The 14,375-nt window shown below is 48.6% G+C and overlaps 2 protein-coding genes across 6 annotated transcripts in view; one reads left to right on the forward strand and one right to left on the reverse strand.

The window, feature by feature from the left end:
• The first annotated feature begins 990 nt into the window (after positions 1-990).
• On the forward strand, positions 991-9,022 carry Mansc4 (MANSC domain containing 4). Of its 3 annotated transcripts, XM_048432860.3 has the most exons (3): positions 991-1,204; positions 5,426-5,560; positions 8,306-9,022. In XM_048432860.3, exons 1-3 carry the CDS (start codon positions 991-993, stop codon positions 8,935-8,937), a joined length of 981 nt encoding a protein of 326 aa, XP_048288817.1. In that variant the 3' UTR covers positions 8,938-9,022. The 3 variants fall into 3 exon arrangements, 1 of the variants encoding a protein (XP_048288817.1); XR_015001078.1 differs by lacking the exons at positions 991-1,204; positions 5,426-5,560 and adding an exon at positions 7,441-7,651 and having other exon boundaries at positions 8,306-8,443; XR_007231687.3 differs by lacking the exons at positions 991-1,204; positions 5,426-5,560 and adding an exon at positions 8,073-8,157 and having other exon boundaries at positions 8,306-8,443.
• A 2,286-nt stretch (positions 9,023-11,308) lies between these two features.
• Mrps35 (mitochondrial ribosomal protein S35) overlaps positions 11,309-14,375 on the reverse strand; it is a 38,198-nt gene continuing 35,131 nt past the window's right edge. For all 3 annotated transcript variants that reach the window (XM_048432703.3, XM_048432704.3, XM_085687394.2), the window contains exon 8: positions 11,309-11,654. In XM_048432703.3, coding sequence (XP_048288660.3) covers positions 11,385-11,654 — 270 coding nt within the window. In that variant the 3' untranslated portion in view covers positions 11,309-11,384. The remainder of the gene's footprint in view (positions 11,655-14,375) is intronic.

Consider the following 14,375-nt stretch of genomic DNA (forward strand, 5'->3'; position numbering starts at 1 on the left):
ATGTATGAATGCACATGTGAGCATGAATCATGCATGTGTGATGTGCAGTGGGGAGACAAGCACATGTGTACAGGTTAGAAAACAACTCTGTGGGGTCCAGTCTCCTGCCTTTACAGGGGCTACTGGAGATGGAACTCGGGTCACCAGGCCTGAGGAGCTACAACTCTTTAATGGCTGTTGTATTTCACCTACATTACAAGCATTTGGAGTGCAGGGGTAGGGGGTTGAATCTTTAGTTTCTATTAGAAAGAAACTGGCTTGCATGAAAACCGCTGGCCCTAACAAGTTAATAAGTATGCAATCAGTTTGCAGTTATCGAGACATTAAACATTTTAAATATTTTTTTTCTTTCAAGTTTTGAAAAGTCAAATAAGTAAGTACATGAACTGGTTTTCTTGGGAGCCTGAACAATATAGAACTTTAAAAAAATGAAGTCTTGCCACCTAGTGATAGTGGCTCACGCCTTTAATCCCAGCACTCGGGAGGCAGAGGCAGATGTATCTCTCTGAGTTCAAGGCCAGCCTGGTCTACTGAATCAGTTCCAGGACAGGCTCCAAGCAACAGAGAAACCCTGTCTGGGGGTGGGGGGATGAAGCCACCAGTTCCTCAGCCTATACTGAACACCTCACAAAACAAAGTGTTGTTTCTGGAAACAGAGCCTCCCTTAATCTGATGTCAAGAGACAAGGTGATTGTTTTTCTCAGCAGGACTCTGGGCTAGGGTTTCTCCTGGCCTCCATATCTATGAAGGAAAAGGCGTCTATGACGCTTCACTCCCAGAGAAAGAAGAAAAGCCAAGGGTAGCATCCCCGTCTTCAGGAGAGGAAGGGTCAAAACCTGCTGGAGAGGGTTCAGAGACGATGCCGCAGGACGGGCGCTCTCCAGGGGCCCAGCTGCGGAGGAACAAAGACGGTGCAGAGCCGTCTCTGCAGAAGGAAGCACTGGACGCAGCCCATGGTCAGCTCCAGCTGCCTCCGTTTAGCGCCCAGAGATGCAGGCGGCGGGGCTGCTGCTGCTGGGGCTGGCTTGCAGCGTACATGGGCTCTGCTCGCCCTCGGTATTCTACAGAGACTGCTGGATCCGCCGCTTCCCAGGGCTGCTCCTGAACCTAGAGGAGTCTCAGAGGCTGGGGGCCCAGTTCCTCAAGTACTACTCGGAGAACACCGGTCAGAAGTGCAGCCGGAGCTGCTGCCTCAGGAAGGATGGTGAGCTCAGGGCTGACTGAGCCCACCCACCGGGGCGATGTCAGAGCACTAGGGGCAGGCAGAGGGAGGACCAGGGAGGATCCTGAAGTGGAAGCACTAGGCCCAGGTAGAGGGGGAGGTCCAGGAATCAGAGCCCAGGGCCCTGGCAGAAGGGGAGGACCCAGGAGGACCCCAGAATGAGGGAAGCATTCTAGCAGGTGGTTTTGAATGAGATCTTTGTGACTCTGTAGAACCCAGGGCATCCTGCTGTCTTCGATACAGTGCTAAACAGATATATATTTCTTCCAGGGGTAACTAACCTGATTATTTTCATAAATCAGCATTTCCACCAGGCTGGGTGCTGTGGCCTACATCTACAATCCCAGCATTTAGGAGCTCAAGAGTTCCAGGTGAACCTCAGCAACACTGCTGAGACCAGTCTGGACTATCTGAGACTGTGTCTCAAAACCAAAACAACAAGCAAATGAGCAAAAGGGATATGCATTAATTTACTTTTTTAAAATATTTATTTATTTGTTTATTATGTATACAGTATTCTGTCTGCAGGCCAGAAGAGGACACCAGGCTTCATTACAGATGGTTATGAGCCACCATGTGGTTGCTGGGAATTGAACTCAGGACCTTTGGAAGAGCAGGCAATGCTCTTAACCGCTGAGCCATCTCTCCAGCCCCCGCATTAATTTACTTTTAAAACTGGTATTATTTGTTAGTTTCTTTTAAGACTATCTTTTGAGAATTTCAATGTTTTGATCATAATCTCATCCCCACTCCTCCCTCAATTTCCCCAAATCTCCCACCACCACCACCCAACTTCACATTTTCTTTTATTAAAAAATAATCTAGAGTCCAATTTATGCTGCCACCATGGGCCACTCCCTTAAAGAATGCAGACCCTCCCACCCACAAGACATCAACTGTCAATCACTCCTCAGTTAGGGGTAGGGGCTCATGAACTCCTTCCAGCTCCGTGCTGGATGTCGACTGGCTTGATCCTGGGTCGGTCTCTTACAGTTGTAAGTCATGAAGTGTTTCTCCTTGTTTGTTTGTTTGTTTGTGTTTGAGACGAGCTTTCATGTAGCCCACTTTAAACTCACTGTCGGTGGAGGCTGACCTTGAACTCTTGGTCCTCTGCCTCCAAATCCCAAGTGCTGGAATTATAGACACACACTGCCACATCTAGCTTAATAATTTCTTCTAACTATAACTTTGAGGGTTTCAGTGTCATGCCTGTTTTATAAGATCTGTCTCTTGGTTCCATATGAAATATGGGGTGTACTGGACAGGAAGATAGAATGTGGGTCATTCTATCTTCAAATTTCCCTAATAGATTCTTCTTTATAATAAGTGGCATTTAGATGTAAATATCAGCCATATACTCATATCAAAGCCTTCAAGGTCACAGCCACCTGAAGACACGAAGACACTCTCATTTCTTTTTCAGTTTTCCCTAGTTTTAAAGCTACCTGGAAAGACACAGGAGCAAAGGTGGAAGAGGGGACCAACACCCAAGGTTGTCATTTGACTCATGGACACTCACACACATGCACACACACATGCACACTCACACACATGCACACTTACACATGCACTCACATACATGCATGCTCACACATGCACACACACACACACACACACACACACACAATCCAGACCTGTAAGCACGACACACCTCAGCAGCCTGTGAGTCAGGGCAGGAAGGCAGGGCCCAGGTTGTCACCCCTGTCCACAGCTGGAGACCGGATACACATGGAATCTAAGGTTTCTTTCTTCTCCCCCCTCCCCTCCTCTCCCTTTCTTGAAGAGCCCAAGCTTCCCTAAACTCACAGTCCTGATCCTCCCACCTCCGCCTGCAGAAAGCTGAGACTGTAGGTGGGCACCATGGTCCTGGTTCTGCAGAAACCACGGGAAAGGGCTGGAGAGACATCTCTGTATTGTTCTTTAAAAAGATAATAGGTTGGGATGCCCCGAGCAGCCTGCGAGCCAGGCAGAGGCTGCCGCCAGAGCAGTGCAAGTTCCCCGGGCAAGCGGCAGAGTCAGGCGGCTGGATGCGGTGGACGGCAGAGTAAATGGACATAAGGCTATACATAAAGCTAAACATTTATTACTTAGAGAAGAGGGAGACAGAGAGACATGGAGAAAAACATAGGGAGAGAGAGAGACACGTGTGTACACACCAAGAGACGGGGGACAGAGAGAGAGTGTTAAGATGGCGACCAGGAGGTCAGGTGTAACTACCAGAAATGGTAGTTACACCTATGTCACCTATGTCACATGCCTCCCCTCTCACAAACACACAAATGCATGTGATTAAAAAGTCAAAACAAATTTCTCATAAAAAGAATTATTTCTGATAAAAATAGCTTTCTATAAGCCTGATGTGGTGGGTGATGCCTGCAATTCCAACCCTTGGGAGGCTGAGGCAGGGGGATTGTGAAATTGTGGTTATATATAGGCTATATAGTAAGCTCTTACCTCAAAGAAAACACTATTGTTCTCTACCACATCAATGACTTCATCACAAATCTAAATATTAAATAAGAACTTTTTCAGTTTCTTTCTTTTAGAACATCCTAGAACCATCCTCAGGGACTGTTTTTGCCACCCAGTATATTAACAAAACATTAGTTGTCAACTGTGTCAGATTATTTCTCCTCTGGAAAAAATAAGGAATGCAGAACCCAAGGCTGTCTCAGAAGTGAGAGCTGAGCTGTGGTTCCCTGTGGCTGGCCCTCCTGAGAGGCAGATCAGGGCTTTACCACAGCGCTCTCCCTATCTCAGCCCAAGCCCTGGCTTGCTTCAGTGTCTCTGTTATCTCCCTTTATTAAGAGTGTGATGCCTCTGAGCCAGCAGACACATCCCATGGTCCTGACTGCTCCGCAGTGCAGGTTGGGGAGGCTGCATTCCAAGCTGTGCACTAGCACCTGACTCTGGGTTTCCAGAGACCACACAGTGTTTTAAGGAGCAAGTCTGGAAAAGGGGGCTGACATGAGTATGTGATATGCAGATAGGCCCTGATAATCCCAGAGGCCAGCATCCCTCTCTTTAGAACACCAGTTAGGCTCTGGGGGTCAAGGTTTACAGCCAGGTCCACACCCTCCGGTGTCACATGATCCTCTCGCTCTCTAATGAGCTCCATCTCCACCACTCCGTCCTTCCCTTGTCAGAGGTTACAGCTTTCTTTTTATCTTCTTGCTTCCTCTCCTGGCCTCAGGACCTTAGCATTCAGAGAGCACGTTATGCCTGGAAACCAGATGGGTGCTTTCCAACACTTTGTGTAGACAACTGATGTTCTCATGCACAAAAAAATAGTAAGACTAAAATATAATGGTTCTTTGGGGATATGGTGGTGTGTGTCTTTAATTCCAGTAAGTAGAGGCAGGCAGATCTCTGAGTTAGGACCAGCCAGTGTTACACAGTGAGTACCTATCTATAAATAAATAATAAATAAATAATCAATCAGCCAGTCAATCTAAGGCTAGCTATGGTGGCCCACATTTACAGTCCCAGCACTCAATTCAGGCAGGAGACCGTAAGACCTGGATTCAGACTGGTTTACATAACAAGTTTCAGGGCAGTCAGAGTTACTTAATGAGATCCTATCTCAAAAAACCAAACACAAAGTTGGGCAGTGTGCTCCCATCACTTGGGAGGTAGATCTCTTTGAAAAACCCTGTCCTGACAAACCAACCAAACAAACAAACAAACAAAAACATTTCAGAGATCCTCTGTGGAAGGGAATGTATCAGAGAGAGCTTTAAAGTAAAGACTCTTTTCAAATAGGTTATTATATAGTTTCACTTTTGCTTGTTTTTCAAGATAGGGTTTCTCTGTATAATAGCCCTGGCTGTCCTGGAACTCTCTTTGTAGACCAGGCTGGCCTCAAATTCACAGAGATCCACCTGCCTCTGCCTCCTGAGTGCTAGGATTAAAGATGTGTGTCGCCACTGCCCGGCCCAGTTACAATAGTTTTAAGCACAGCACAAGATTGGGCTAATTCAGTGTTCCAGAAAGAAACAGAAGTTCCTCAGAGCCCATCTGTCTAGCAGCAAAGCCAGGTGTGGTGTGTATGTCTGGGTATGTCCTTGTGATCCCAGCACTAGCTGGCTAAGGCAGGCCCATGACAGGTTGGTGGCCAACCTGGGCTACAAAGCAAGGCTCTCTCTCACACACACACCTACTGATGGCGCCAGGACCCTATGCAGATGCCCTTGTCCTTTTCAGTTTCCTGTAACGTGGCTGTCTTCTTCCATGATCCCATCCATGACAATGTCAACTGCCTCCACGTCCACTGCCCAACTTTGGAGAGTTGCATCCTGGAGCCGGGAACCAGTGCCATTCTGTACAACATAACAGCAGGTAAGGACGCTGCCTAGACGGGCTCGCAGCCTCGACACTGGCTGGCAGCACCAGGCTTAAGTCCCCAGACTGCAGTGTTCCAGCAACCCCTCTCATCTCTGCATGTGCTCCTGCACACATCAGTGTACACACACACACACACACAAGCTCACAGAGACACACACGCAGGTACTAGCATGCATGCACGGTGCTGCCTCAGCTCAAAGGTCATTAAGAGGAACTGTAAAATGCAAAAGAGCAAGGCAGAGGTAGGCAAGGAACCCTGAGCCAACATCAGGACAGTGGGAAAACCTGGACTGGCCACAGGGGTGGGGACGCCAGGAGCCACAGTGGAAATATGGCTCCAAGAGGACAGAGTGGTGTCTTCAGGTTGACTTTACCCCAGACAGAGGGAGCGTGGCATGGTGGTGTGCTGGGGTCCCAGCACTCTGGCTACAGACCAAGACAGAAGCATCCCAAGTTTAAGGCCCGCCTGGGCTACATAGGCCCTGCCTCAACAAATAAGGAATCGACAAAATCAGATTGAGAAAACACCACAATTGAGATATGGATGATTGCCTTGGTCTAGGTGGATAATATTCAGGGTACAGGTAAGACACCTAGTCAGGGAAGCACCTGAACTGACAGGTAATGGTAACTGTCATGAAGGAAGTTACCTGAACACTGGAAAGAAGGATCCATTTGCAGTGTGTGTGTGTGTGTGTGTGTAGTGCTGGGGCTTGAACCTGGGGCTCCCCGCTGAGACACATCCTTAGTTATCTTTTAAATGAAGGAAACGTGAGGAGGAAGAGTCAACCCCTGCTGAGCATAGCCCAGGATGAGTGGTGGGGGTGGGGAAGCAAGGAGCCGAAATCAGGGTTTGGGTTCTGAGCATGCTCAGAGATGATGCCAGGTGTCCCAGGTGAAGTGTCTGACAGGACACTGGATAAACAAGTTCCGTGCATGAAAGAGGAAGACATGGCAACATGTGTTCAGTGTCATTGGCACAGTGGGGACAGGTGTAGAATCTCTGGGGTGACGACAGTGAAGGGAACACGTCACTGAAGATGAAGGATGGTGTCCGAGCTTGCTTCTGTTGCAGTGATAAACACATCAAAGGTTTGTAGAGTATTTGAGTGACGGGTCCTGCACAGGCTTGGGTATTTGAATGCTAAGTTCCCAGTTGATGGTGCTCCTGGGAGGTGCAAATGGTACAGCCATGCTGGAAGCATGTGGCTGGGTGCAGGCTATGAGATCAGATGGCCTGGCCTTACTTCCAGTGCTCTCTGCTCCACGCTTGCATCTGCAGATGTGAGCTCTGTTTCCTCTGACCACCCATGCCTGATGGCCATGATGCACTCTTTTTTAATTTTTTTTTTATCCTTATATGCATTGGTGTTTTGCCTGCATGCATGTCTGTGTGATGATGTTGGATCTCCTGGAACTGGAGTTATAGACAGTTGTGAGCTGCCACTTGGGTGCTGGGAATGGAACTTGGGTCCTCTAAAAGAACAGCCAGTGCTGGTAACCAGCGAGTCATTGCTCCAGCCCCCATGGTGCACACTTACTTCCGGAACCACAAACTAAGATAAACTCCTTCTGGAAGTCACTTTGTTGTGTTCTCGCATCAACAGGAAAGCAGCTAAGTATTGTATGTGTTGGGGGGAGGAGGGCCGTTTCATCTTACAACACTCAGTGTGTGTAGGCCTGCCTCTGCCTCCCAAGTGCTGGGATGAAAGGTGTGTGCCACCACCACCACCATTTTACAACCCTATGACTCCCAGCTCACAACCCATCACCAAGGGAAGCGGGGCGGGGGGACTGGAGGCAGGAGCACTTAGCAGCCTCCTCTCTTGCTTGTTCCCAGGCTTGAGCTCAGCTAGCTTTTTATAGAGCCTGGCTCCACAGTAGCTGACCCTTTTACATCAACTGCCAATCAAACATCCCACAGACACACCCACATGCCAATCTGACAGAGGCTAGTTCCTAAATGGAATTAGACACTGCTGAGAGGTTCCCTCTTCCCAGGATATTGGCATCAGAAACTAGCCAAGAAGATGGGGACTGTGGCACCTACAAACCGGCCAAGATAAAGGGAGGCAGGCAGTCTGGGTGAGTCCCGCAGTGCTAAGGACAAGTGACCAGGAAGTCAGAAGTCACCGCCATATGTTTTATAAAACGATGGGGGTGAAACTTCAGAGGCCAGAGTTGGAGAGGGAGGGGAGTGAGGGACCCGGACCACAGTACTCCCGGGCAGGGGTGCTGGAAAAGCTGCAGACTTTTATTTTCCTTTCCCCCTGAAGACAGGTGTTTGGGCATTCCTAACAGAGAAAAGTGAGGAGATACAAAACCCAAACAACGAGGGTGTAGCTGCTGGCTTTGTTCCCAGTTTCAAAGGGCCCCCTCCCCGGCTCTGTTCTGCCAGCTGAAACTGGCATATGGTATTCCCCATGGCTGCTGGCAGCAAGAGGACCCTGGCACAAAGCCTTCTTTGTACACAAAGCCTTCTCGGCAAAGCCATATTTGTCCACAGCAGAGTGTGTCCCTCAGCCTGCTCTGAACCTCAGCGGTGTGTGGAGCTAGAACTGGAATTTGACTCCCTTCAGGGACCCAGTGAGGTAAAGACTCAGGGCTTCCAGACTCTGCCCAAGGCCGCCTCACTGAAACTAAACGTAACATACTGTGTTAACTGAAAATTTCTGCAATTTTCAAGTAAATAAAAAGTAGCCTTTTAAAAAAAATTAAGTGATCTCATTTATCTTTCAGGCATAGACCCAGACTTGCTGGTTTTTGAGCACCCATCCCCCACACACCTGGACTCCCGCTCCTTGTCTGAATGGTGGGAGAGACTGCGGGTTCTAAAAACTCTGGACGTAGTTGATGCAGGGCTTCGCACGGATGGAGCAACGGGCGTGCTGCCGCCCACGGAGGTCACTGTGTCAGCCACACATCAAGATCAAAGTGCACACACAGGGATCAGCTATTCCAGAAAGCTGACCACAGATCTGGGGATAAGACTCATTTCTGCGAACACGTCCACCGCTACCGAGGTCAGCAAGGCGTCACCGAGCACAGACTTCACCCACAGTCCAGACAACCTGACCCTTTCTCCTTTCTTGGGACCCACAGACACAAAAGCCTCCCAGGCGCCCAGTCAATCCCGACTCAACGTCAGCAAGCAATCACTGAACCAAACCAAGGGGTCCCACAGTGGCAATCTCACGGCTGAGGACGAAGCACCCCAGGGTGGAGCTCCAGAGACTGCAGGGGCCTGGCTGGCTTCTGTGACCCTGGGTGCTGCCATCGCCTGCCTCTGCTGCTGTGTGGTCATGGGGGCATCGAGGTACTGCCGAGAGCAGCAGGGCTGGCATCGCCTGGGGCAGCAGAGGTCAGGATAACACACGGAAGTTCCTCAAGGCCGGAGCCAGGTGCTGTCAGAAAACAGCATTTTCATTAAAAAATAAAGCTGTCCCAGAAAACTGAGTCCCACCCACCAAGTGGCCAAGGCTTGGTAAAATTGTCTACTTTCCTGGTGATTTCCACTTCCTGAATTGACAGAGAGGAGGGGAGGGGAGGGGAGGGGAGGAGAGGGGTGGGGAAGGGAGGAAAGGGGAAGGGAGGGGAGGGGAAGGGAGGGGAGGGGAGGGGAGAGGAGGGGAGGGGATCAAAAGTTGGATGAGATGGCACATATGATCCCAGCACTCTGAAGATGAGGCAGGATCAGAAGTGACTTTAAGGCCAGCTGGGCGTAAATGAGACCCTGTCTTTAAGAGATGGGATGGGAGAGGGGAAAGGGAGGGAAAAAGAGGGCACACAGATGCCCTGGCTCAGAAGTCAGTGCTCAGTAACTACAACATGGTGACAAAACTGGATGCGGTCGGGAAAGATGAGCTCGGGCATCAACTTCGCTGCAAGCAAAAGCTTTCTGCTTTCCAGGGTCAACTGATCAGGGCTTCAACCCTGGGACCCACAGGGGAAAGGAGAGCAAACTCCACAAGAGTACTGTAGCATGCATGCCACACGTACGCGCGCGCGCACACACACACACACACACACACAAATAATGAATGTAACAAAATAGCTACCATATGAGAACTCCACAAGAGTACTGTGGCATGTACACACCACAATAATAAATGTACACATACAATGAATAAATGTATGCACACACAATAATAAATGTAATAGAACATCCACCATATGATTAAAAATTAAACTTAATGAAAGAAAAATTAAAGTGTCTAAAAGAACAATGTTACCTCAGCCATAAAAACAAACTGTTCAGTGGCTTAAAAGATGTCTTTCTCTTTCCCGAGTGCTGACACTGGATAGGAAGCAATTTCTTTTTATATATATTAAATATTCATATATTTAATGTGTATTAATATTATTAATAAATACATATTTAATATATATAAAGAAAGGGCCAGAGAGATGGTTCAGTGGGTCTAAATGTTTGCCTGACCTCCACCCAGACATTAGCAAGCCCCTGCTACACACACATGCATGCACACTCACACACACAGGCATGTGCACACACACATTCACAAATGTATATAAAAAAATCTCTACCAGTGGAGTATCAAGCAAAAAGAAAAATATGACTTAAACTTATCTTGACTCGTTAATGTCTCAAAACATCAGGCTTCTAAAGCCCATCGATTTCCTTGCTAATGTATTATAAAGTTCTACGTAATTTGCGGGAAGAAGATCCAGATTTAAATTATCATAAGCTTTGTTCAAGTATATGTGTGGTAGCACTGCTGGGATTCTCGCCCCCGAAAATTGTATTTAAAGAAGTAATTCAGGAAACTGTGTCTAGAGATCACCAGAATTCTCTCTTTTAAAGTCATTCACACTTTTTGCTTTGTAAGTTTTCTGAGACAGGGTTTCTCTCTGAAGCCCTGGCTGTCCTGGAACTCACTCTAGACCAGGCTGGCCTTGAACTCAGAGACCACCCCACCCCCCGCCCCACTGCCTCTGCCTCCTGAGTGCTGGGATTAAAGTTGTGCATCACCCCGGCCTGGCCCCATTTTTGCTGTTTTGAGAGGGTCTTGATGTGTTGCAGAGAATGACCTTGGACTCCTGGTTACCAAGTGCTGAGACTAAGGCCTGTGTGAGCACGCCCAGCTTCAAACTGACTTTGAATTCGTATGAACTGCTTAGGGATTTTCCAACACAGTAGAGGTACAAAGGATGTTCCTCCTGGGGCTTCTTGCAACATGAATCATTTCTTGAAGAATCTCAGAAATGACTAAAATTTGAAAAAAAAAAAAAACCAACCCTATTTACCTTTAAAAGGAAACAAATACACCCAACCCTGCTCCCTGGAGAGGCGGTGCAGACCAGAGACAGGTAAGGTTTCAGCATTCCACAATCCTGACTCCTCAGTTAAAGCAAGAGCTCCAAGACTGCCCTCACTTCTGACCCAAAAGCAAGTTCTGGTGTTTACAAAACCACCCCCAGGCTAAACAGTCCTCAGAGCTCAGTGTCAGCCTTACCCTTCGGGGAAAGGATGCAGTTAACACGGCCCAGGGGAAGGGCAGAGTCCAGGAAGTTCTGAGAGCCTCAAATCCCATCTCTGCGGTCAGGCCACACCACTCTTCCCGTGTGACAGCTGCACAGAAAATCACAGCCAGGACACCCCTACTTCCCTCAGCACCGCACCAGCGGTCGGCACTACGGACGTCCCCTCACCTGTGCCCCTCCTGGAAGCCGGAAAGCCCCAACCGCACTGCAGTGCACAGAAGTCTGACACACACAACAGTCTTAAATATTTCCCCGTTTATATCAAACCAGCGACTAAATACATCATAAGATTGATACAGCGACTTTAGTGCAGACTTCATGCCAGATTTAACAGTCTCTTCACGGACTCTTTGTACTGAGTGAGGTTTGCCTCATTCTCGCCCTCGTTCTTCAGCCGAATAACGGACTTCCGGTAGTCCTCAACCTCTCTGGTCCCCAGCAGCTGGTCCCTGCTCGGCGCCGCGGCGCTCTCCGCAGCTCTGATCTGCATCAGGGTTCGCACGGCGTTGTTCTCTGAGGAGCTATTTTCCCACACGTACTCTTCCATGTCTTCCTCCGTCTTAGTTTTTTCCCATTCTTCAGTTTTCTGAAAAAGAAAGAAAGAAAGAAAAAAGTTGAGAACTCCAGGAAATGCTATCAAATGATAAAGCTCCCCTGCTTGTTGTTCCCAGTTTCACATATGCACCGCTCTGCCCACAGACGCCACTTGTCAGACAGGAAGCTCTCTGGCAGGCGGCCATCCCTAAGTTACCAGAAGTTCCTGAACCACAGCCCATCAACACTTTACACCAGGCTCAAACTCCCCACACACCACAGGTGGCCTTGAACTTCTGATTTCCTGCTGCTGCCTCCCAGAGTTGGGACTGCGGATGTCTGATGCCAGGCCACTTCTATCTCACCTTACCAGTGCATTATCTTTCTGATGTGGGACTGATGGGGAAGATAAAGCCCATGACAGTTAAATCAGGATGTGGGGACACATCTGGATGCACACACAGCTGTGCCGTGATAGAGGAAATCATCAGGACGTGGGGACACATCTGGATGCACACACAGCTGTGCCATGATAGAGGAAATCATCAGGACGTGGGGACACATCTGGACGCATACACACGAAAGCTTCACATCGCCCAGAACTGCTCTGCTGTTGTTCTATGTTCTGGTCTTGTATGGCACTGGTGTGGTGTTGCCCTGTCACCTAAGGCACAGGGCAGTACAGACACAGTCAACTGGAAGCACCAAGAAGCTACAGCAGGCCAGGTGTGCTTATGTGCTATGTTCCCACACTCAGGAGGTGAAACAGGCCAGCCAGGGCTACATGGTGAAACCATTCCATAAAAATAACAGAAACTGCTTCACCCCCTCCAGGCCTTGTCCTATTTTTTAGGAAGCTCGTCTCTTTGAAATATTCTCTATTTAAGAAGCAAAATACAAAATCTTACAAAAGCTACTTTTTTTCAAAAAAGCAAATTTCATTGTCTCTTCCTTCCTTTCTCTCTGGCCTTGAACTTGCAAACTTGTCTCAGGTGTCCAGATGCTGGGATATGAGTGTGTGAGGTCCGACCTAGCTCCAACTGCTACTTTAAAACAAGAGCAGCAGGTCACAGCAGGTGCAACTGAAGAAAACCAGTTGTGCAGCCAGCCCAGCAGCTACATTGCAGATCAGATTCCAAGGACTACACGGCTGTCAACTATTGACTGTGGATTACAGACTAAACAAGGACTACACGGGTGTCAACTCCTGACTGTGGATTACAGACTCCACGAGGACTACACGGGTGTCAACTCCTGACTGTGGATTACAGACTCCACAAGGACTACACGGGTGTCAACTCCTAGCTGCGGATTACAGACCCCACGAGGGCTACACGGGTATGAACTCCTGGCTGCGGATAACAGACTCCACGGATGTGAATTCCTGACTGCAAGAACATGGAAGGGGCCTTCTATAAACTCAGCGGCCACTTCCTTCCTCAGAACACTTCCAATTCTGCACATTAAGAGTGGAGTTCGCTTTATTCAAAGGGACCCTGACGCTGAGGTATGAACCAGGGCTTGCAAGCCAGACCAGAATTTGGGGAGCTACATGAACAACTGGCTTTAGTTCTGGGCTGCTTATAGGATGCTGCAAGTCAGGACCAGGCTCCTAACAAGCACAGTGAAATCTCCTGTAATCTCACAGTGCTGGGGAACTAAAGTCCTGAGAGGAGAACAGCTTTCCTGCCTGCTGGGTCATGAAGCTGTTAGGAGAAGGCCAAGGCCAGCTGGGCTCACAGTCAGATAGCAGAACAATGGACTGAAGCGGTGGCTCGGTGGTTAAAGACACACAAAGCTCTTCTAGAGGGCCTGAGTCTGGTTCTCAGCACCGAAACACAGGAGCTCACAAGAGTCTGAAACGCAACTCCCGAGAATGACACCCATTTCTGAGATCTGAGGACACTGCATTTATGTGCACATCCACACACACCCACACACAGACACACCCATATACAGATACACCCATACACACCCATATATACACACCCATGAGACACACCCAAACACACAGACATACCCACAGACAAACCCACACAGACACACCCATATGCATAACACACACTCACGCACAGACATACACAGACACAATTAAAGATAAAATAAAGCCTTTTTAAAATATGAAAGAAAAGGACAGCATTTGGCACACAATAAACAAACAACAGAAGGAAAATGTAGTTAATAATCACAGGACAATCACAGAATGGCCTCAAACTCATGGCAATCCACCTGGCTCTGTCTCCCAAGTTACAGATACAACTGGGACCTTCAACTCACTCTCATTCTGATGGAAATCCTAGATAGTACATCATGTCATTGGCAGTAGCGCAGTATTTTTCTTAACCCCACGACAAAGGCTATTTTAAGAGTTATAAGGTCAACGCCATTATTACCATGGTCTAGGTTCACAATAGCCTGACCTAAGCCAGCCTTCACTCAATCCACCAGCAGCAGTGTGCTGTGCACAGATCCTGGTTCACAGGTGGGCATCCTCCTGCCTGCGTAGCCAGAGTGGCAGGAAAAGTCAGGTTGAAGTAGCACACAGTGTCTGGAGCTGAAGGCAAGCAGAGATTTGACCTTACAATTTTAGCTTTCCTCTCTCCTCTGAAGATGAACAGAGTGGACTTCACAGTTTTAGCTTCCCCTCTCTCCTTCACAACAGTCAAGGCCACGCTGTCCGCCCTGTCGGTCCAGAAAGAAGATGAACACAGCTGCCCCGGAGCAGCCAGGGCTTCCAAGAGCACGGCTGCAGCTCTGCTCCTGTCCATTCCAG

Source organism: Myodes glareolus, chromosome 3 (genome assembly GCF_982192425.1).
Source record: "Myodes glareolus chromosome 3, mMyoGla1.1, whole genome shotgun sequence".
Classification (NCBI taxonomy): Eukaryota; Metazoa; Chordata; class Mammalia; order Rodentia; family Cricetidae; genus Myodes; species Myodes glareolus.